The sequence below is a fragment of the Nansenia antarctica genome (assembly GCF_963989245.1).
Source record: "Nansenia antarctica genome assembly, chromosome: 8".
NCBI classification, from domain to species: domain Eukaryota; kingdom Metazoa; phylum Chordata; class Actinopteri; order Argentiniformes; family Microstomatidae; genus Nansenia; species Nansenia antarctica.
The window spans coordinates 6496043-6521056 of record NC_137678.1 but is presented as its reverse complement, the minus strand read 5'-3'; the positions used below and the strand labels follow the sequence as shown (position 1 = coordinate 6521056).

The window sequence follows — 25014 nt, the reverse complement described above, 5'->3', positions numbered from 1 at the left end:
GTAACCTGACCATCCTTTTTGAGGATAACTAGTGGTTTGCATCTTGCAGTGAATCCTCTGTTGTTCAGCTGGTGATTCTGCAGATGGTAATCTCTGACACATTCACGCCTACCTCCTGGAGAGTGTTCCTGATGAGTGGGACAGTTGTTTTGGGGGTTTTCTTAATTATGCAGAGCATTCTTCAATCGTCCACTGGAGAAGTCTTCGGTGGCTTTACCAGCCTTTCAGCTCAGGTCATCAGTGTTCTTTTTCTTCTTCTTTTTAATGATGTTCCAAACTTTGCATTTTTAAATAGGGGCACTAAATACATTGCTTAAAAAAATTAAGGGACCACTTAATCTTCACAGTATAACACCAAGTTAATTAAACTTCTGGGATATCGATCTGTCCAGTTAGGAAGCGTAAACGATTGTTAATCAATTTCACCTGCTTTGGTGCAAATGAAAGCGACAACAGGTGGACAGGAGAGGCAGCAGCAAAACAGCAGGACGACGAGTCACTGTAACTAGTGATGTAACTAGGCTGATACCTCCTGGTGTGATTTAGGATACTGGGTGGCAAAACGCACATATCTAGGAAAAGTCATGAAAGGAGGGTCCTGACATTTTATCGATATCTTTTTATATATTTCTTTTTTTAACTCACTGGGTCACGTGACCCCAACCCTTGGCACTTCTCGTTTTAAAGAGACTAGCCCAGTCCGACAACGTTCCCAAGAGGAGTGGGTTAAGATTCATAGGATGCTTGGAATTTCCCAGTATAAACAAAAATACTCTCCCATTTACATTACATTTACATGTTTGGCATTTAGCAGACGCCTTTATCCAAAGCGACTTAAAACAAATACATTTGACCAAGTAAGTGAATCTATCCATCTGTCATAGCAGGAATGAGTAAGCTCGGCCAGGGGCCGTTGGCAGACAGAATGCTAGAAGAAGACACATCATAGTGTCTGACTGGACGTGTGGTTTACTTTTTCTTTTCTTTTTTTTACACTTTTGGCATTTAGCAGACGCCTTATTCCAAAGCGACTTACAATCAATACATTTGACTAAGCATCAATTGAATCATCAATCCACCAGTCCTAGCAGGAAGAGTAATCCAGCTCAGGCCCGGGGCCATTGGCAGTCTCTGTGATATTTTTTATTTAAAAAATAAATAATATATAGACACTGGAGAACAGAGAGACAGTACAAGGGGGGCAATAGAAGTCATAGGGGACACAGTAAAGGGGAAAGCGGGTGTCTCAGGAGATGTAGTGCTGGGGGGTAGTGGATGTCTCAGGGGGAGCAGTTAAGGTGTAACCTGAAGAGATGGGTCTTCTGTCTACGACGGAAGATGGGTAGTGACTCTGCCGTTCTGACAGCCGTGGGAAGCTCATTCCACCAGCGGGGAGCCAGTGTAGTGATTATGGTTATAGTGGTTATAGTGTCGACTCTGAGATCGGACAGTTGGGGTTTGACCCCTGACCCAGGTCATAGTTGGGTTATTGGAGGACATTGCCTCTCTAACTAGAATCCTGTTAAGGGGGTGTTAAGCTACCTCACACTACAGAAACAGGAGACAGGTCCCTTCCCTATGAGTCATTCTGGCTAGGCGTAGTTATTTACACTGTACTTACTGGAGGGTTAAAGACACAATCCTTAGCCAAATAGCTAACCCGTCACTTGTTTGAATATAAAGTTGAGGCTGGGGCTAGAGAAATGTGACCACTCTCAAACGATTAGACCAAGATCTGGATGCAAGAACTAACAGCCTATGATGATGACATAAGTTGTATTTCATTTGTTTTATTACAACATATTTCAAAGCTATAAACATTGTTTGTGTACAATGACATTGATTACAAACAATGAAATAAAAAAAATATATATTTTGAGGTATGATTCGGTAAGCCAGTGGCATTAAGCTTTGAGGATCAGGGCTATTATTTTAAAGTCTTGAAATTTACAAAATATAATTACATAACTATGTCAGAACTACAAAAGTGATGGCGTGTGTAGTGTATTGCACCTGCTGACGTCTTGTTTTGTATGTGTCTTGTGTTGCAGGTGTGTGACTGGTGCAAACACATCCGCCACACCAAGGAGTACCTGGATTTTGGCGCCGGCGAGCGGAGACTGCAGTTCTGCAGTGCCAAATGTCTGAACCAGTACAAAATGGACATCTTCTACAAGGAGACCCAAGCTGCGCTGCCGGGTGTCCTGTCCAACCCAGGACACGGTCCTGTCGAAGGCAAATTGGAGAGCAGTGGTGGGGTACAGCTCCTTACGCCGGAGTCCTGGGGTACGCCCCTAATGGACCTGCGACGCAAAGCCCATTCTCCAGGGGGCGCTAACACCTCTGTGCCGGCCCCCAACTGTTCCATCGCTGCCTCTCCCTCAGAGACCGGTGCTGTCTGCTCTCCTTCCTCTTCCTCGGCTAAGAACCCTTCATCCAGACCTCACGAGAGCCCCTCCTTACCCCCTCCGTCGGTCCACGCTCTGCATCCTTCCATGGGCATGCCCCCGGGCAGCCCCCCCATGGTGATGACGCCGCGGGGGCCCGTGCCTCTTCCCTTCTTCATGGAGCACCAGATGATGCATCATATCCGCCCGCCGCCCTTCCTCCGCCCGCCTCACGCCGCAGGACCCAACAGCCCCCTGTCCAATCCCATGATCCCGGGCATCGGTCCGCCCCCCCCACCGCCCAGGACCCTGGGCCCCCCGTCCAGTCCTATGCACAGGCCCATGCCCTCGCCTCATGTCCACCCGTCCTCCAACCCCAACCTGGCAGGGATCCATCCTCCAGGAATTCCTCCAGGGATGATGCCGCCGCACCCAGGCCTCCACATGCCCGGATTCCCCTCCTTTCCCAACATGATGGGAAACGGCCCCATCCCCATGCCGCACATGATGAACTTTGGCATGCCCTCCCTTGCACCTTTGGTGCCCCCGCCGACCCTGTTGGTCCCCTATCCTGTCATCGTACCCCTACCAGTTCCTATACCCATCCCTGTGCCCATCCCATACAATCCCAATACCTGTGGGTATTACCCCAATAGCAACAACAACAACAACCCCATTCCCAATGCTTCTGGGGAGCCCATCAATCCCAGCAGGCCGTTCACCCCGGGATCCTCTGGGGGTGACTGGAAGTTCGGGCCCCCCTCCAGTTCTGGGACACTCTCTTCAGGATTCTCTGGCTATAACCTGAGCCACTTTGGCACAGAGAGGAGTAGGACTGACGTTGTGGATCTGACTGTTAAAGCGGAGGAGAGTCAAGGGAGCGTCTCTGGCCTCTCGCCCCCTAGCTCCCCCTCCCTGCCTGACGGGGTGATCGACCTGACTCTGGGCCAGCGGCCGCGGCCGCAACAAGTCATCCATCAGGTGGCGCCTAGTTTCAAGGTGAAGGTGGAGCCGGAAGTGGAACCAGACTTGAGCCCCCCCCTGCCCCCGCCCGCCTCGCCGGCCCTTCTAGATCCCTCTGGTCTGGGGGGGGGCAGCGACCTCCCAGAGGACATGGGAGAGGAGGAGGCCAGGGAGGCCCTCGGCGGCTCGCTGGAGCCAACCTCCCTGCTCTGTAACGATATGTCCATCTGCAGCGCCACCCCCCCACCGCCCCAGCCAAACCCCCACCCCGCCAAACTCCCTCTGCCTGGTGGTACCACCGCATGGACTGAGCCCGGCCCCGCTGCCCCTTGTAACGTAATAGTCAACGGCACGTCGCACACTTCTCCTTCAGAACTGCATCTGGACCTCGGCCGGAGAGGAGGAGGAGGAGGAGGAGGTGAAGGCAAGCAAGCCGACAGTGAGCTGGAGCGGGAGGCGCTGAAGGAGAACAGCCTCTCAGTAGCAGAGTGGGACACAGGTAAGCGGGGCCCGTGTGAGGAGGCGGGGGGCGCTGGGCAAGGCAAGCTGGAACCCGACCCTAGTCTGGATGAGGAGGACCACCCGTACTCACTGCCCCTGCTGTCCACGGCCGGCTGTGTCGTCATCCAGCCTGTGCCAAAGCCTTGTGTCGACAAGACGGCTATCGTCTCCTGCACCATCAGTGCTCCTCTGGCAACTGCCGGGAGCCCCGAGCTCCAACCGCCGCTAAAGAGGCGGTGTCTGCGAATTCACAATCAGAATCAGAAGTGAGGGGGGGGAAAAGGTTGGTCTCATGGCACCCCCTCTTCCTGAGGACCCAAAGAGGTGCCCCTGGTTCTCTCATCATCTTTGCCCAAACCAACGTGCAAATAAGATTATTTATTTTTTTGCCTATTTTAGATCTGGCTGAATATCAATAGCACCTTAGCATTTGCAACAGTAAACTATAGGGGGGTGTGCATTTAGCATTTAGATTGTTTTTATTTTTTATTTAACGAAACCTCTATTTTTCTTTTATGCTGTAGAAGGGTACTGAGACTTTTTTGTGAATGCACTTGGCTTTGAGAAACTGTCATCAGCGATAGCCCACATCACGCTAGCACGATAGCCCACATCACGCTAGCACGATAGCCCACATCACGCTAGCACGATAGCCCACATCACGCTAGCACGATAGCCCACATCACGCTAGCACGATAGCCCACCTCACGCTAGCATGATAGCCCACATCACGCTAGCACGATAGCCCACATCACGCTAGCACGATAGCCCACATCACGCTAGCACGATAGCCCACATCACGCTAGCACGATAGCCCACATCACGCTAGCATGATAGCCCACATCACGCTAGCACGATAGCCCACATCACGCTAGCTTCCATTGGAGCCTAATGAGTGGTATTGCTGGTGCTGGTAAGTTTCTTAAAAGCAAGCAAAATTGGCACCGGCCCAGCACTGGCACCGGCTCAACTTTTTCATTAGACAACAATGTAGCGAATTGATGAAATACTATCAAATGTCAACAGTTCCTATGGTATAAAACGAATTGAAATGAAATGAATGAAAAGTGAAAATGAAGTAATTTAACTATTAGCAATTTTATAAGCAGTTCCTTAATTTTACCACTTTGCATTGTGCGTACGCATGGTCATGGGTGGACATCAATTCTCAAGCAACTGTTCTAAGCAACTAAGCCTCACATGAAATGATTGTCTGCATATACTTTTCCATTATGTTATTTTTTCCTTTACTCTTTAGGGTAACTGAAGTAATAATTAAATCACATGCAAGTGTTATGTTGTCTAGCATGTAACAATAAATGTATCTAGGAAATATGCCGGTATGTCATTTGTCTAGTCTCATAGGTCTAATTCGGGATCACCTCTCTCTCTCTCTCTCTCTCTCCTGTTTCACATTCCAGCTCTGACAGAAGGAGGGATCTCACCAATGGAGCAAGGAACGCCGAGATGTTGACAACACTAGCCATCTTACACCGCCATCGCCACCTCCATACCCTCTCCATACCCCCTCCACTAACCCCCTCCCAGTCCATCCAACCAAATTCTAGCTAGGTCACCTGATGAGAGTCCACGCAGTCTTGGTCTCTCAGCACAGGCTGACCCCAATGACCCTGATGGAGTGCTGGCACAAGGTGACTCTTGAGGCATTCATCGTTGACCTTCGACCCTGACCAGACCGATTCCTCTACTTTTTTTCTCCCTGAGAGACATTCCTTCAGCCCACACTGCCCCCTGTCCCATCTCGTCTGTCCTTTCCCTCCAAAGCAAATGTCTATTAGACTGAGAAGCCACAGCACTTAACATGTACACCAGCAGTCCTATGTTAGCTGGAAGAGGCCTAAGTTACCATCGCTAGCAATCTGTCCATACGTGGAATCTCCACTGGACCATACCTGAGACGCATCAAGGATATGACTAGGGTTTCTTGCTCTACCTAGTTTTTAAAATGATCTTCATTCTTATTGGTTTTGGCGTTAGCGTTTTCCCGAGTCGCCCCATATGGACAGTAAAGAGGAGAGAGCAGTACAGCTTGTCTTTTCAACTATGTGGCAAGATAGTCAGGCTAAAACCCCCTATCCCCTCCATCTCCCTTTTCCACTACCAGCACAAAGCGCCCTATCCCTATTTATATGGCCAGTGGTGGTAATAGGGCATCGTTCTTGGACTGGTAACCAAAACAGGGCCATATTGTGAAAGTTAACAATCAGAGGGAAACGTTTCTGAGCCTCTAGACGTGATCAAGAAGGAGAGAAGAGGAGCGGTGGAATACGACCCTCGTCATCTTTCTCTGCCTGTTGAAGTTGAGCAGTTTCCATTTCTCAGTTGGAGCAGTTGGGATGTTTCCACAAGGAGGAGACCTGGCTGTCATTAAACTCGACTTCAGTGTTTGTGGGTTTTTAAAAGACAATGTTTTGCAATTCAAGGACAACAGGGTTGAGACCTCACCAAGACAACGACGGTGGGTAACTGTGGAGCATGTGCAATCTGTGATTCATTTGTCGAAGCCATTTAGTTTCTCTGTCGGTCCCTCTCCTCCATTTGTTTGACCACCGCAGTGGTAATGAACCTACAGCGACATCTCTGATTCACATGGGTCTGGGATTATGACCTTTATCATGGATTATGACCTCATAATGGATTATGACCTCTATCATGGATTATGACCTCATAATGGATTATGACCTCTATCATGGGGTGCACAATGTTAGCTGCTGCTCAGACGACAAAGGTTAATCAATAGTCAATTAAGAGTTAAGACCACCAAACCCATTACCAGATTTTACCAACATTTCGATTTTTTTTTACTTTACTGGCTGTAAGAAGTCAGTGATCCTGTCCTTGAAAAAAAAAAGAAACTTGAATCCCTACTTCCTAGACACATCTAGGATAAGTACAAACAAGATGGTGGAAGTTCCACCTAGCCTATCGAACCTGTCGAATCTTCAAAGATCGACACATGTGTCTAACTTTATTCATCCCCTTGAGGCAATAACTACCCAAGACATTACTTAGTGTCAGAGACAGGGTCCTGATCCTGACCAGTCTGGTGTTAGGTTGACTTGTTGACCAAGTGCATTGCCTCAGCCACAAAGGTGGTTCTAGGGCTATTGGTGGAGCACTTTGGACAGTGCAGGGTGCCTAAAGAGGACATGGGTATTAGCATCCATGATGTCATATGACTGAGAAACACACTGGTGATCCAAGATCATTTATTTACAATGGCTTTGAGGGGGAAATATCTTTCAACCCAGATCTGTTGCTCTGAATCATCTGAACCGTTCAGATCTACAATCAATAAGTATTTAGGGCAATGAGAGTCATTGTGGATCAGTCATGGGATGAGTATGAGTGCAGGCAGAGATGTTATATGACACAATAGGAGTTACAGTTCATAAGGTAAGCTGGCTCTCACGTTTACATTGGCTAGTCGATCATAAATCATTTTCGAGAGACACTGATTGAAGCGTACTGTAAAACCAGATCTTAAGTCAAACTACTGAAACAAATGCACCAATTAACTAATAAGTCACAATTTGTATACTAATTCATCTTGGGTTATGAATGGAAAATCATCATGATTATTTGACTTTGAAACAACCACTAACCCCTACTCCAGACAGTTGTGTAGATGTGAAAGGATAAGGATTGGATAGGCAAGATAGGGAAGATTCCACCTGGCCAATCAGGGCTCACGGTGGAGCTTCCAGCATCAAATACCTGTTCAGTCTTTTCAGATCGACACAAACGTCCAGGGCGAGGAAGGCAAGGGTTTGTTTCTTGATAAAGTGACTTAATCTGCTTCATATTTTCCATTTGTGGTTTTGTGTCTTTTGTTTTTTCTGAGACATCATGTGAGAGATCTAATTTGCTCAAATTACAGTAACTGACTGTTTCAAGTGGCTCAAATCATGGCTACTCTACCCCTGGAGTGTTAATGTATTACAATAGAACCAGACCAGAAGGCAGCACTTGGATATGAACAATTTCAATCCAGAGACTTGAGAATGCCGTCAAGTATGTATTCAAACATCCCAGACCTAATTAAACATGCTCACTTACTGTCAGTAAGTGCAGTGTAGACGCACTTACAAAACAACAAGTTGGGAACTAAGTTTCAGCTGGTATGTAAAAAAAAAACGACAACTATTGCCAAACAGAAGTAGTGCTTAAAGATGGTCTTGGCATCCTGTCCAGGAGGTGGGCTTGCAGATAGGCTGTTGTCATGGACACTGTATGCACTGGAATGGAATCAGTTGGCAGCCATCTTGTTAGGTCCAGCTCTGAACCAACTAGAACAGGACTCTATGGCAGCAGTTACATGTGTAGTGTGTTGTATTTGAAATACTGTTGTATTTCCTTAATTAGATACATAGATACACATTTGAATGCACTGCAATGTGCGGTAAACACTGCTTTTCTCAAATGTAATGAAATAGCCCAATTGAAAGACATTTTCAAATAACAACACCACCTATATAACAATTGAATTATTATAGCTTAAAAAGTATACTTATCAAAAAGCTGTATTCAGGTGAACTAGAGTCTAACTGTACATTTTGAAGGTGGTCATTGGGTTTAAAAAAAAAAAAAACACCAATGCCAATTCATAATGCTTGGAACTGAGAAAAAAACCAGTTCCAACAGTTATAAACACTAAACACTTTCTGCCATACGTTCCTATTATAGCTGGTTTAGAACTGGACTGTGGAACCATCAACCATGATGTCATAGCCCTCTACAGTTCTATCTGTGTACCTGAACATCAACCATGATGTCATAGCCCTCTACAGTTCTATCTGTGTACCTGAACATCAACCATGATGTCATAGCCCCTCTACAGTTCTATCTGTGTACCTGAACATCAACCATGATGTCATAGCCCCTCTACAGTTCTATCTGTGTACCTGAACATCAACCATGATGTCATAGCCCCTCGACAGTTCTATCTGTGTACCTGAACATCAACCATGATGTCATAGACTACTTACTGATTGGTGAGAATTTAAAATAAAACGTTTTTCTTTCCCAATTTGTTGCAGTTACACAGACAAATTGGTAAAATATTGCTTGCGTCAAGCAAAAACAAAATAGGGGGCTGAGTATTGAAGTGTAGGACACCCCCGTAGATGTTCGTCAAATTACCCGCCGCCACCCTCTTTTTCTCCTCAACACCAATGAGTAGCGTAATGTTACACCTGAGTAGCGTAATGTTACACCTCCATGCAACATTTCTTTTTGCTCCAGCACACAGTTTTTGTTTTTTTTGAGAATTTGGTTTCCTGCTTGTTCAACGGTCAAAGATCTGACTAAGCACAGTGATGGAATGGTGACATCTCTCAGCATACCTTTCTTCTACTTCACCATAGGTCACATACGCCGGAGCTCAAATCAGAGTCTTCTGCTTGTCACAACACTGCCTTAGCCCCCTAAGCTAAAGCCTCAGCGTTAGCTCAGGAAACCAAAACAAGTGTTCATATTTCAGGCGAGGTCACTCATCCCACAAGCATGACGCCTCGGTTCCACCTACATATGTGACAGAGTCTGGTTAAAATGTCCTCTAGTTGGCATGGTCATTTATTTTATTTTTTTATTTAAATCCCAGATTATGAAAGTGCAGATTGTAAACTTTCAAGTGATGTGTCATACATTGAAAATAGTTGAAGAAGATAATATCTTATTTGAATGTTGGTCCACCTCAAACCAAATAGTGGAGAAACGCGCTCTGAATCAAAACACACGCAAAACAGCTGCTAATAGCTAGCGCTAAAAAGGAACATCGCTATGAACATCTAACTGCATGTTTAGCACATCACAACACACTGATAGAACATCAACATGCTAAAAACACATAACTACACACAATTAGATGATCACACAGTCCTTGCATTTGAACACGTCCTAAAACATATGATTGTTTACAAACCATGTGTCACTTACCAGTAGCCTATAGCAGACGAGACAGTGAATCCAATTCACAAATGATTTAGTGATCCTAAAACTGCTGTTATATATCGAGTGGGCTCTTCAACACTTCAACTTTCGTAATATGCAAAACAACAGAAAACCTTTAGGGCCGGTTTCAGAGACAAGGCTTAAGCCTAGTCCTGGACTAAATCACACTTTCAATGTAAAATCTCCATTGAAGATGTTTTTTAGTCTAGGATTAGGCTTAAGCCTTGTCTGTGAAACCGGCTAGTGTTTTAGAAGCTTGTTTTTAAAGAAGCTTTTTGCTCATTTGTCGCGAGTTGAGAATTGCTGACATGTGGCCCTTTTCACCAGACCGCGTCACATACATACAGCTTCTGTACTTCACTTGTTTGTGATTTGGAACACAGCGCACGAGGCCGAGTCAGTTGGGTGGAATGCTCAGACAGCTCGGTTGTTAAGTCGTGACGTGTTTCCGGGTCCAAAGTTGGCTGAGGCGCTCTCTTCGAAATGCCAGTAATAATAATAATAATTCATTATATTTATATAGCGCTTTTCCTCAAAGACGCTGACAATATGGGAAAAACGGGAAAGTGCTGTGTCCCTTGTTGTATGAATAGATCCCAGTCTAAAAAACGATTGAACTGTCCTTCTACCACTGTAGTACACTGGTACCCTGGTGCGGGGAATTTTTTATTTGGACCCGGAAATTGCTAAACGTCACGCGTTAGACGTCAGACTTAACAACCGAGTTACAGGTACACATGGAGTAGATTGGCCACACAACCATCATGTTGTTATGGAGCGTAGTACAGTGATATGCAATACTACTGTGTCTGCAGTCCTCCTAATGCTTTGTCGTATTGAACTGCCCCCCAGATCAGCTGAGTAGTTAGTCATTCCATCAGAGTCTGTGCTCCAAAAATACCTAAATCAATGACATGTTACAACATCATAAAACAGGACAGTTGGTCAACATAAACAGGCAACAGGGACCGCTTTCTGCCATTTAGGAAAATATAAACGACTTAGGCAGTAAGTATTAAAATCATAGTCCCATACATACATACATACATACATACATACATACATACATACATACATACATACATACAGTTGAACTCCTACAGTATAGGGGAATGTATTGTTCCATCTTTCCATCTTGTCTGACCTCCTCAATGCTGACAGTGGTCATCAGATATTTGGCCGGTCTCTTAAGCAGGGGGAACCAGAGCCCAGTGTTCAGATTAGAGACTGTCGACTCAGAAGTGAAGCACTGCAACGCAATCTAGCACGTGTTGATAGTCAGGCATGTAGGCTGGGTGTGGCCCGGGGCCACAGTCAGGCATGTAGGCTGGGTCTGGCCCGGGTCAGTCATCATCGCCTTGAATTCCCCCAGCCTTCTTTCCCCCCGTCTGTCTGATCTCTCTTCCAGACTCCGTTGCCTTCAGCAACCAGAGGGGTCCAAGCCCTTATACACAGACAGACACGCACGCACGCACGCACGCACGCACACACATAGACAGACAGACACACACACAGACTCACTCACACACACACTCACAGACTCACACAGACTCACTCACACACATACACACTCACAGACTCACACACACACACACACTCACACACACACACACACACACACACACACACACACACAGACTCACACACACACAAAGAGCCCTGGTCCAATGTAAACACACTAACATACAGTAAACATGCCTATGAGTTACAACATATGAATTAAATTGGCACACAAACTACTTTTGACTGACTAATCCCTAACAATTTCGACCCATATCAGACAGACACCAAAGGCACAACATTTCGGGGAAAAAATGTCCTTATACTATTATTTGACCTCACACATGTAATTCAATCCAGAGACACAGATACATATTGAAACTGAAATCTAGTAGTGTCTGCGGTTCTTGACAGATGTGGGAGACAGTTGAAACTGAGACACCGAAATAGGTCGGTCTGCTGTCTGACAGCAGAACAGTGTGTGTGTGTGTGTGTGTGTGTGTGTGTGTGTGTGTGTGTGTGTGTGTTTACAGCTGATATCAGCCGACACTGCTGTCCTTGGCTGTTGGAGGAGCAGGAGCACAAATAGGTAGCCTATTCAAATCTGATTTTCACAGGGAGGCATTTTCCAGTTGGTCCGACATGTACACATCTAGACTGGGGACTTTGAGCCACTGTGCTTTCATATGTAGCTTAACGGGTGAGACTAAACTCTGTTTATGTCATAGCAGAGAGGTGAGGAATAACATGAGAAAGAATCCAGCGTCCATTTTGATGAAATGAGGTAAGGAGCTAGGTCAACAGTCTGAAATATGCAGCAACAACTTCCTATACAAAACCTTGATGGAGGAAGAGTAGAAGACTAAACAGATATGTGAACCATGTCATGACTTTTCAAATGTGAACAGAAAAGCTGCCTTAATTCTTGCTTATGTACGGTACTCCACAGTTCAGATGATGATGCTTGCTTGTAAGACCCCCGCCCCCCCCACACACACACTTTGTACAAAACAAAAGGGACAAAAAACGACTTTGTTATCTTGCTAGTGTTGATGTATAGATGATCAGCTTTTCTGTGACTTGTATGGACCCTCACATTTTGCTAAAAGCCCCCCCCCCCCCCCTAAAGCACTTCCAACTCCCACTTGTCCTAAAACATCTCACTCCTTCTACGTTTTACCTTGTGGTGGATACTCAACTTTTTGGTGTACATTTTATAGTATTATTTATTATTGACAAGTCTTTGCATTTGCAAATAAAAAAGGGTTATTTGGACACTTTAAATGTGAATGCTTGGTGGAGAGTGAATTGTTTCTTTTATAATTAAAATGAAAAAAAGAGCAAGAACAGGAAAGAACCCTTGTCTTTTTATTATGAAGTTGTTACTATAACATGTTGACAAGTTTGCTTTGAAATAAATAATTTTGTGTTGTAACAGTATTTGTTTTATCCAGTGAATTGCTTATCGAGACTAATAAATAGAGGCTCACATCAACTTTTTTCATCTTTGTCAATATCAGTTTTTGTCACACACACACACACACACACACACACACACATACACACACACACACACACACACACACACTCTAAACGTACACACACACACACACGCACGCACACACACACTCACTCTAAACGTACACACACGCACGCACACGCACACACACACACACACACACACACACACACACACACACAGTTGGCTAAATGACATCCAGATCTGGGAACAGGGTAACACAGGCTGTGTTAGATATCATTTGGCAAACCTTCCCTGCAGTGGCCCCATGACAGGATGAGAAGACAGAGTCACACAGACAGAGATCAGTGTTAACGTGTGGCCACCTAAGCTCCCTATCTCCCAATATGTTAGCGTTTATGTGTCCAGGAACAGGGAGAGGACAGAGACCATTAAACCCAGACACAAACACAACACATTGGCCTTAATCATGTAATCAATTACATTATGACAAATCGTGACGTTAGAATTATACGGTTCTATCTCCATTTTTGGTCAAAATTGAGTTTTTTACATAATCTGATCCATTAGGTGTTTATTAATGCCTGTGTGGTGTTATTTTTAAAATGTTGACATTTTTTAGTTAGTAATTAATCAAATACAAAGGTTCCATCTCACAAAACATACTGGACTGTAAAAACTTTGACGCTCAATATCTCTGAACTACCCTAAACGGAGATAGAACCTTATCATTCTAAGCTCACGAAATACCAAACATTTAACAGTAATTGGACATTACATATTAATTGTGGATCTTAAAGGTATGTAGATTTGATGGTTAAAGGTGCAGTCTGTAATTGGTACATCTATATTGGACTTAAATAATGATATCATATATCAATAGCCGTTGATTCTTTAAACATATAACTTATAAATGCCTCAAGTTTAGCTTAGTTTAACTGTCTTACCCAGTTAGAACCCCAAATATACATTTGTTTTACTCCACTGTAAACAAACACTGTCCAGCTTCAGACCTTGGTCAAAACTAGAATGTTGATCTCATGGAGGGTCAGTCCTTGCATCCATAGGTTACTTTTCACTAGCCCCTCCCCTCAGCTGTATGAAAGTGGGTGGAGCCATAATAATGGACACAATAAATTGGTAGTGATCAATTAAGTAGATCACATGATAAAGAAAGTCCAGGGAGGAGTGCAGGGAGGTGGGGACATGAATACATGCAGGGAGGTGGGGACATGAATACACTGGTGCCAAACATGAACAGGTGACACACCTTAGTCCCTGATGCTGGGGCGCTGGGAGAGGGAGGGGCCAGAGAGAGGCAACTAGGAACATGCCACCCCGTCCGTACCAACTAGGAACATATGCCACCCCGTCCGTACCAACGGGCCGAGACTGGGATGGCTCTGGTGTTGTACCAGCCCAGGCCCTGGGGAATGTGTTACTGCTGTGGTGATGAACAGAACTGATAGCATGAGGTCTCATTGGTTCTCCTTGCAAACGGCTCTTAATTTAAATACTATAGGGTTGGAAGTACTGTAGGTATAAAAACAGAATGTAGAGATCAGATTTGTGGTTCTTTCTCTCTCTTTCTCTCTCTCTCTCTCTCTCTCTCTCTCTCACTCTCTCTCTCTCTCTCTCTCTCTCTCTCTCTCTCTCTCTCTCTCTCTCTCTCTCTCTCTCTCTCTCTCTCTCTCTCTCTCTCAGATTTACCATGAGTGCAGAATGTAACATGATGTAACTATGATGTCTTTGCCTTGTAATAATTATATAATATAAGTTTACAGTATTATTAATGACTCATTTCATTTATACTAACGTGACCATTCTGGCCTTAATTAACACAAAGTAAACATTTCACACATAGTGCTAATTAAATTACTTTGCTTCGCTATTAACAATACATCTTCTTGCCAACCCTTTATATTGTAACTGCCAACGTATAAAGGCCCTATAGTAACAGGTTGACATTGTTATGTGTTAAGAATGATCAGAGCCAATCATGTGCACAAATCCTTTTGTCTGAGTTGTGTCTGTGTACAGTATGTGTGCCTCTGAAGCCATAGAATGTGAGGGTGATGTTATACATGTTTACATCTGAATGAATGGTCTTTATTGTCATTGCTATAGTACAGGTACCAAACAACGAAATTTAGGAGGGGTGGCTCCCCTGGTGCTAGGAAAGAAAAAAAAAAAAGAAAGAAAAAAAAGAAGGGAAGGAGCTGGTTTAAATAAATAAAGGCTATGTACACTATCCACTATACTATACTGTACAGATAGACGACTAGGGTTGTCATATTGCACATAGTGTTATTGCACATTCATTTAAAGTGTCGCAGTTTGCAGGCTTGAAATGTACATATTTGTTTTTGCTGTTTTTTATTTGTCTTTGCTGTGTTCAGGGCCTGGATGGCCCTGGGGTAGAAGCTGTGCTTCAGTCTGTTTGTCCTTGCGGCCATGGTCCTGTACCGCCTTTTCGAGGGCAGCCGGGCAAAGTGTTCGTACCCAGGGTGGGTTGGGTCTCTGGAGATCTTGGAGGCCTTCCTGAGACAGCGTGTGTTGTACAGCTCTTCCAGAGAGGGGAGGGGGGCGCCGGTGATCTTCTGGGCTGTTCTCACGACTCTCTGTAGCGCATTTCTCTCCGCGGTTGTGCAGCTGGAGAACCAGTTGCAGATGCCGTAGGTGAGGATGCTCTCCACTGCGCCGCGGTAGAAGGCCACCATTATCTCCTGCTTGATGTGTTCCTTCCTGAGGACTCTCAGGAAGTAGAGCCGCTGTTGTGCCTTCTTGATGGCGGCTGCTGTGTTGTTCTTCCAGGACAGGTCATCCTGTATGTGCACCCCCAGGAATCGGAGGGCTGAGACTCTCTCCACGCTCTCTCCGTCGATGAGCAGGGGCTGGACCTCAGACTTTTTCCTCCTGAAGTCCACGATGATTTCCTGGGTCTTACATCCTACACGTTCAAGCACAATCTTAAAGACTGGCTTATTGCTAATCAGTTGTGTGAGCACTAATTACAATGTTATTCTCAATGTTCCATGTAAATCCTGGTACTGTTTAATACTTGTTCCTTTTGCTCTGCATTTGTTATATACTATATGCCCTGTATCTCTTAGACTTAGATGTAGTTCATTGTTGTGATGTACAGTATGTCTAATACATGCTTTTACATGCTTTTTCTGAAAATAATATTGTATATAATGTCTAGTAGGCCTAGTTTGAGAGCCTATTGCTATACTGCTCTGATAAATATGCTTGTATACAATGTTTATTTTTATTTTTTAGAGAACGGCTTATGACATCTGGCCACAGGGACAACAGTTGAAAAGTAGCCATTTGGCTAACACTGACTCATTTACCAACTGGTTTATTAATGTGTACTGTCCCTGTACCAACTGGTTTATTAACGTGTACTGTCCCTGTACCAACAGGTTTATTAACGTGTACTGTCCCTGTACCAACAGGTTTATTAACGTGTACTGTCCCTGGTCAATAAATACATAAATAAAGAAGCACTCAGGCACGCTGGGTGGCATCTTTGGCCTCTAGCGCCATCCAGTGGCCTTCTCCTCACGTTGGGCCAGTCTGGTCCCCTTCCCCCGTCTGCTCAGTACAACACCGCACGCTGTGTCTCAGGAGGTAGACTCACCGTCTAATGATCACACGGTTGGCAGATCAGCAGTTCGAGCCCCGGCTGGCCACATGTCGAAGTGTCCTTGGGCAAGACACTGAACCCCAAAATTGTCCCAATGAGCGGGCCGGCCGGCGCCTTGCATGGTAGCTTGCCGCCATTGGTGTGTGAATGTGTGTGTGAATGGGTGAATGAGAGGCCGTTGTAAAGCGCTTTGGAGCAGCAAAAAGGCGCTATATAAGTGCAGTCCGTTTACCATTTACCATTTGCAGTTGTATGTCTGGCTGAGCACGATTCAAAGTGAACCGCTGTCGTAGGCTAAACACTATGGTGAGAAAATGACAACGTTTGACAGGATTATTTCTAGAGGAAAGTGCCTGGGCGGTACAGGGAAGGCATGGTGACTGTGATGTGCTCCCCTGTTCAAGCCACAATCCATAATTCAGAAAAAAAAACTGCTAAATGTCAACCTGAACCCTGCTGTAGAAAGCTGAGGGCTGGCCTTGTAGAAATCATTAATTCAAAGGCAAAACTCTGGAAGGAATTAATGACAGTCTGTGATATGGACATGGGAGTTTTAAACATATTTTGAAGCTGTACAGTTTTGGTTTCTGTTCCTCTGGTTTAGATCCTGTTGTTGAGTAAAACAGTGTTATGTATTAATTATTTTATTATTATTTTATTTTTTTAAATTATTATTATTTATTTTTTTTACCTTTATTTTACCAGGCGAGACAATTAAAGGGGAGGAATAATCGACCAAATTCACATTTTCGAACCTTTTTGAGGAGTTTATATCAGGGCTGGATGCGTCATGCCAGGCGATACTTCCCCCCTGCCTGGCCAGGGAGAACACTGCCTGTGGTGTGGATGAGGATCTGTGTCCAGACAGCAACGCAAGGCATGCAGGGCAACTGTCTTTGTGTTTAGTTCCTTTATCTTTTCCCTAGGGCCTAACCTTAACCCTAACCGTAACCCTAGTAGTTAATTCGCTTGAAAATCTTATGGAAACAGGGATCTAGAAGCCTTTTTCATATTTTTCGTAGTTTATTTACTTCACTTGGGTAGTGATCTTCTCTTTTTATAGGAGTATAGTTTGATCATGAGGAAAACGTCATCATTTCATCTCTTTTGTCATACTGTATATCTTGGTAAAGATGATGTGGATGATGTGGTACTTTTTTCCTTCAGTGGTTTACATTGTCTTTGGGAAAGTGCAGAGAATACAGTATATACACCAACATCTTTAACCAGTCCCTGTCCCAGGCCACCGTCCCACCCTGCCTGAAAACCTCAACTATCATCCCAGTCCCGAAGAAAAGCACGGTGAGCTGCCTAAACGACTACCGCCCGGTGGCACTCACACCAATCATCATGAAGTGCTTCGAGAAACTAGTCCGGGCCCACATACTCACACGCCTCCCGCCCAACCTGGATCCATACCAGTTCGCCTACAGAGCCCACAGGTCCACAGAGGACGCCATAGCGACGACTCTCCACGCCACTCTATCCCACCTGGAGAGGGGAAACAGCTACGCGAGACTGCTCTTCGTGGACTTCAGCTCCGCCTTTAACACCATCCTTCCAGACAGGCTAGTGACCAAACTACTAGACCTGGGTCTATCACACTCTATATGTGCGTGGATCAAGGACTTCCTGACCGACCGCCCCCAGAGGGTGCGGGTGGGCCCCCACACCTCCACAGCCCTCAGCCTCAGCACTGGGTCACCCCAGGGCTGCGTGCTAAGCCCCATCCTCTACAACCTCTACACCCACGACTTCACCCCCATCCACCCCAGCAACTACATCGTAAAGTTTGCAGACGACACCACCGTGGTGGGATGTATCTCGGGGGGGGACGAGGCGGCGTACAGGGATGAGGTAGAGCAATTGAGCAAGCTGTGCAAGGTAAACAACCTGCTGCTAAACAAGTCAAAGACCCAGGAACTCATCGTAGACTACAGGAGGAAAAAGTCCGAGATCCTGCCCCTGCTCATCGACGGAGAGAGCGTAGAGATGGTCTCAAACCTCCGTTTCCTGGGACACATCATACGGGATGACCTGGCCTGGAAGGACAACACTAAAGGCACCATCAAGAGGGCACAACAGCGGCTATACACCCTGAGATGCCTCAAGAAACAACACAGCAAGCAGGAGATGCTGGTGGCCTTCTACCACGGCGCAGTGGAGAGCATCCTCACCTTCGGCATCTCCAACTGGTACCACAGCTGCACGGCAGCGGAGAGAAACGATCTACAGAGAGTCGTGAGAACAGCACAGGGGATCACCGGCGCCACCCTCCCCTCTCTGGAGGAGCTGTACGAAACACGCTGTCTCAGGAGGGCCTCCAAGATCTCCAAGGACCCGACCCACCCTGGGCACGAACACTTTGTCAAGCTGCCCTCGAACAGGAGGTACAGGACCCCGGCCGCTAGGACAAACAGACTGAAGGACAGCTTCTACCACAGGGCCGTCAAGGCCCTGAACACAGAAAAGGCCTAAGTTCTGGGCCCAGGACAAGTCCGGACGGATTGTAATGGCAGCTAGTGCTGAGGCACAAACATGTACATTTTCAAGCCTGCAAACTGTGACACTTTAAAAAAAATGTGAAAAAATACTTTCTTGTGCAATATGACAACCCTAGTTGACTATCTGTGCAGTATAGTACAGTGGATTGTGTACATAGCCTCTATTGATGTAAACCAGCTCCTTATCTTCTTGTGATTTTATGCATCTATGCTTTTTCCAAAATGTGTTTCTTTTTCCTTTCTTAAACACCAGGGGAGCCTCCCCTCCTAAATTTCGTTGTTTGGTACCTGTACTGTAACAATGACAAATAAAGTCTATCTATCTATCTATCTATCTATATACAGTTGGTCTTCCTTGGCCTATAAAGAATGTAACTCTTGTTTCAAGGGGATAGTCGAGCATACGTAATAGTAAGTAGCCCTCCCCCTCCCGCCCTCAGTGTCAATGTGAACACTCAATTACCCTTGGCACTACTTCTGTTTGCAAATAGTACCTTTGCACGAACCATATTTGTGCACATTTGTACATACCTCTCTTTTGATATAGCCTCTGTATACATCTGTATACACCATACTGTACATAGCTACCTTAACTGTACATATCTACCTTAACTGTACATAGCTACCTTAACTGTACATATCTACCTTAATTGTACATATCTACCTTAACTGTACATCTACCTTAATTGTACATATCTACCTCAACTATAGGTTACTGCTATCCATCTCTTGTACATACCTCTAACTACCGTACTTGCCATACTGTACCGATCACTTATCACTATCATGTTTTATATCACTATAAAACACTATGTTTTATAACACTTCTGGTTAGATGCTAAACTGCATTTCGTTGTCTGGTACTTGTACTCTTCAATGACAATACATTTTAATCTAATCTAATCTACTACGAATAAAGTTGTTTGCAATACATTCCTGTGTCCAGTGTCTTTTTGTGTCCATGTATGGTTTTTATATGTACAGTTCTTAGTTTCCTGTTGAAGAAATGTCTGGTTCGAACTTCATATTCAAGTTGTTCAGTAGCTTTCAGATTTGGGGAAATAGAAGAGGATCTGACAAAGAAAATAATCTACAGGGCTTGTTACAAAGCCTAAACTAAACATCTCTATGCTTTCTATGGAGACAACATATTTCCGGTGCTAAACAGGTCTAATTCATAAATATGCAGACATTTAACCGGTCTAGTTAACTTAAACAGATAGAGGGGGTGCACCGTTCCTGGAGGTACTGCAATACCAGGTCGATGCGTGGAGTGGACGGAGCAAGCCCCTATTCCATCTCCCTGCTCCAAAAATCAATTTAATATATGGTCCCCGGGTAGGGTGTTTTTTATTGGTTTTTATAAAAACACAACACCGTATATACAATCAATTAATCAAACAATCAGACATTTAAGACATTACATTCAACAACAACCAACATTAAACTAACTAAAGTGCTCAGTGTTCAGTGTATTGTCCAGTGTAGTGTAATGTTCAGTGTTCAGTGTTCAGTGTCCAGGTTCCAGTGTCGGTAGGAGGCAGGGGTAAAAAACCTGTTCGCTGTGCATCCGGGAAAAAAATTCCCCTGCAGCCCTCTAGTTGTAGAGCGACTACTATCCAGTTTGCCCACCAGTGCAAAGCCGTGGCTCCCCCACCTCCCTCCCCCGAGGGACCCCACACACCCGACTCACCCGACCCGCCCCACCACCGGCGCATCCGGCCCAGCCCACCAGGCTCAGACTCCTGTAGCCCTTCACGAGGCTAGCCGGACCAGGCGCCCCAGCGGCGGAGCAGATCGAGCACGCAGGCCGACCGGAGGCCCCTGAGGAGAGGCCCAGAGAGCTCGGCGCATGGCAGGCAAGCAGAGGCGAAAAACCTGTACACAGCTTATCCAGGGAAAAAGCTCCCTGGCTCTTCTCAGCTTGTTCCGGGCTGGGGGTTGGGGGTTGGCGGGTAGGGGACTGGGCCTGTAGCTGGGGGCCTGGAGTTGGGGGGGGGGGGCCCGGAACAGGGGGTTTGGGGTCGCTGAGTTGGAACCTGGGGTTGGTGCTGGGGTGACGTGGTGGTTCCCGCCGGTCTCTGCTCCTGGGTCTGGAAGCCTGGGTAGGTGTCAGAGCTGGATATGACATGTGCCTGAAAAGATACAGGAGTGAGAGAAGGGAGGTGTGCATGGTTTGTGTAGTGTGCATTTTGGTGTCAGGCGGGTGATCAGTACTTCCCTGTGACCCAGTGGTGTTGGTCATCCTGGTGCTGGTGGTGCTGGCAGGGACGGCTGGTTCGGCTGTGGGTTGTGTGTGGTGATATTCTGGTGAGGGTAGGAAGTGGGTCAGTGCTGTGTACATGTGTAGGTGGTGGAAGGTGCAGTAAACTTCCCTGTTGGTGTTGTGCGCTGCTCCTCTCCTGGTCCTTGTGATGGTGATACTGCTGACCAGGGCTAGGACCCCGGGTAGGGGACGTATCAGATATTAAACTGATAAGAACAGTTTTTTTTTTTTTTTAGTTGAGCCAAGCGTTTTTATTCCGTACAGCTCAGCACGTCACCGACGTGCTGGCGGAATTCACTTGCGAGCAAATAATAAACACCACTAAACAATAATACGCCCTTTGGGGCTCGGCTCGCTCGCCTGGTAACGTTGTCTCTCTCTCCTGGGCACGCACTGTCTCTCTCGACATGCGCTTTCTCTCTCTCCCGTTCACTTCTTTAGGTTCTTGATCTTCTTGTCAGTCTCCGGGTCACCACAGGAAGGCCCTGCTTGGGCACTACTGGCAGAGGAGGTGTCTGACTGGGCCTCAGGGGCATCTGCCATGGTTACCTCTTTTGCTGCTTTTTTTGCCTCTCGCTTCTTCTGTTTCTTCAAAGCGGACTTTGACAGCTGCTTGTCACCTGTAATGTGGGGTAGTGGTGGTCTAGTCAGTGGATAGTGAGTTGGACTTGGGATCGGAAGGTTGTGAGTTCAAATCCCGCCTGAAACCACACCACTACTAGTGTGCCCTTGGGTAAGGCACTTAGCCCTCAATTACTCCAGGGGGAATGTCCCTGTAATTCGTAATTGTAAATCGCTTTGGATAAAAGCGTCTGCTAAATGGCAAGATTAATTAATTTAATTAAAAATTAATTTAATGCCAGATCTCATGTTCTGTGCCCTCTTCATGCAGGGCAGGTGACCCGCGAACTGGGCAGGCTTGGTCGAACCTACCCAGTTCACTGGGTGCTCAGGGCAGGTGGCCCGCGAACTGGGCAGGCTTGGACGAACCTACCCAGTTCACTGGGTGCTCCGCGAACTGGGCAGGCTTGGTCAAGTGTAGTAGCTGGTTCCTACAAATGCAACTGGGAAGCCATGGACTCTGTGCTACCCAGTTCACTGGGTGCTGTCTGGTACTTGACTGGCCTCTAAGGGAATGTCCCATTTGTGAATGGTTGCCAGTGTGATGTATTCACTGTTGCTATGGTTTTGTTAACGCTATGCATCCTGGGTATACGCTATGCATCCTGGGTATTTAAGAGGCCATGTTGTTCTGTATGTTTGATCTAACGTGGGGCTCCACAGTAGAGAACAATAAATACTCAAGTTACCACCGTTGTCTGAGTCATACATGTTATACAGGTGAGGTTCATAGTCCTCAGGATATAACAGGTGTTTTTTATTGGTTTTTATAAAAACACAACACCGTATATACAATCAATTAATCAAACAATCAGACATTTAAGACATTACATTCAACAACAACCAACATTAAACTAACTAAAGTGCTCAGTGTTCAGTGTATTGTCCAGTGTAGTGTAATGTTCAGTGTTCAGTGTTCAGTGTCCAGGTTCCAGTGTCGGTAGGAGGCAGGGGTAAAAAACCTGTTCGCTGTGCATCCGGGAAAAAAATTCCCCTGCAGCCCTCTAGTTGTAGAGCGACTACTATCCAGTTTGCCCACCAGTGCAAAGCCGTGGCTCCGCCACCTCCCTCCCCCGAGGGACCCCACACACCCGACTCACCCGACCCGCCCCACCACCGGCGCATCCGGCCCAGCCCACCAGGCTCAGACTCCTGTAGCCCTTCACGAGGCTAGCCGGACCAGGCGCCCCAGCGGCGGAGCAGATCGAGCACGCAGGCCGACCGGAGGCCCCTGAGGAGAGGCCCAGAGAGCTCGGCGCATGGCAGGCAAGCAGAGGCGAAAAACCTGTACACAGCTTATCCAGGGAAAAAGCTCCCTGGCTCTTCTCAGCTTGTTCCGGGCTGGGGGTTGGGGGTTGGCGGGTAGGGGACTGGGCCTGTAGCTGGGGGCCTGGAGTTGGGGGGGGGGGGCCCGGAACAGGGGGTTTGGGGTCGCTGAGTTGGAACCTGGGGTTGGTGCTGGGGTGACGTGGTGGTTCCCGCCGGTCTCTGCTCCTGGGTCTGGAAGCCTGGGTAGGTGTCAGAGCTGGATATGACCTGTGCCTGAAAAGATACAGGAGTGAGAGAAGGGAGGTGTGCATGGTTTGTGTAGTGTGCATTTTGGTGTCAGGCGGGTGATCAGTACTTCCCTGTGACCCAGTGGTGTTGGTCATCCTGGTGCTGGTGGTGCTGGCAGAGACGGCTGGTTCGGCTGTGGGTTGTGTGTGGTGATATTCTGGTGAGGGTAGGAAGTGGGTCAGTGCTGTGTACATGTGTAGGTGGTGGAAGGTGCAGTAAACTTCCCTGTTGGTGTTGTGCGCTGCTCCTCTCCTGGTCCTTGTGATGGTGATACTGCTGACCAGGGCTTGTGCTGGAACGGTGGTGAAGGTGATAGTGCAGGAACTGGTGGTGTAGTGAGGTAGGCCCGGGGTGGGGGGGGGTTGGGCGATGCGGCGCGGCATGGGGGGGGGATTTAGAGGATGACGTCCTTCCATCTCTCCACCCCCCACACCGCTCTTGCTTGATCCGGGTTATTTTTAAAGTCAACAATAGCATGGTCCCTGAGGCAGAGGGTGATTCTCCTCCTCAGGGTTGTCAGGTGGACGCTCTGTTTCTGATAGACCCTGATGTTCCTCGTCTCCCAGAGTACCTGCTTGACGGCGCTGATGATCCTCCACTGTTGTTGTAGTTGGGGGGTTGTGCACCCCCCGGGAGGACCATACAGGATGTTCTCGCTCGTCAAGCGGGGCAGGGTCAGCAGGCTGTTTAGGGAGACAGAGGGAACAAACAGGGCCCAGACCCGCCTGGCCACGGAGCACTCACAGAACAGGTGGTTAATGTGTTCTGTGTCCGTGCATCCGTGGGGGCATTTATCAGTCGTTGCGATGTGCCGCCTATGCAAGAATTCCCTAGTGGGGAGACAACCATGAGCAGCCATCCAGGCAATGTCTTTTTGTTTATTGTTAGTACATTTATGATTAATGTTTTTCCATACCTGTTTGGAGTCCACGGCTGTGCTGGCCTTGGGGTGAGTAATGGTTTCCTTCGACCTTATGAAGGTCATAATGTCTTTGTATTTCCATGAGGCCAGCCCAGCCGCGGACAATCCTGTCTTGAAGGCAAAGTCCCTCCATATCTTGTAGACTGGAGGGGGGTCCCAGCTGTAGGGCACAGTGTGATTTATTGATGCGGTCACCCTGAGTGTCCGGAGGATGGGTGTGGCATAGTATATTTCAAAGAACCTGGCTTTCCTATCTTTGTTGTTGATGTTGTTGATGAGGTTGGAGAGTCCCTGTGCCCTAATGATGTTTAGGATGTCTGGGACCCCTTTCCCCCCATTCTCCACTGTTTTGTACAGGGTGGTGCGTTTTAGTTTTTCCATCTGGCTCCCCCAGACAAAGGTAAACATGATCCTTTCGATGGTTTTGGATACTGCTCTGTCTGGGGGAAACACCCTGCCCAGGTAAAGGAGAATGGGAAGAACACTAGCCTTCAGGACCAGGATCTTGCCTGTCATTGTGAGAGGCCGTGCACTCCACTCACAGATCTTCTTTTGGACCTGGCGGATGGTCTCCTTCCAGCTGCCGGAGGCTCCTCCATCTTTCTGGTAGGTGATCCCCAGCAGCTTAATGTTTTCCGTCTTTACAGGGAAGGAGGTTGCCAGGTTCTCCTGCCAGTGCTGCGACAGA

At 46.7% G+C, this 25014-nt stretch overlaps 1 protein-coding gene across 1 annotated transcript in view; it reads left to right on the top strand.

Moving 5' to 3' along the window:
- sobpa (sine oculis binding protein homolog a) overlaps nucleotides 1-4121 on the top strand; it is a gene marked incomplete at both ends in the record, with an annotated part of 60930 nt that extends 56809 nt beyond the window's left edge. The window contains one exon of the mRNA XM_080537967.1: nucleotides 2052-4121. Coding sequence (XP_080394093.1) covers nucleotides 2052-4121 — 2070 coding nt within the window. The remainder of the gene's footprint in view (nucleotides 1-2051) is intronic.
- Nucleotides 4122-25014: the final 20893 nt, after the last annotated feature.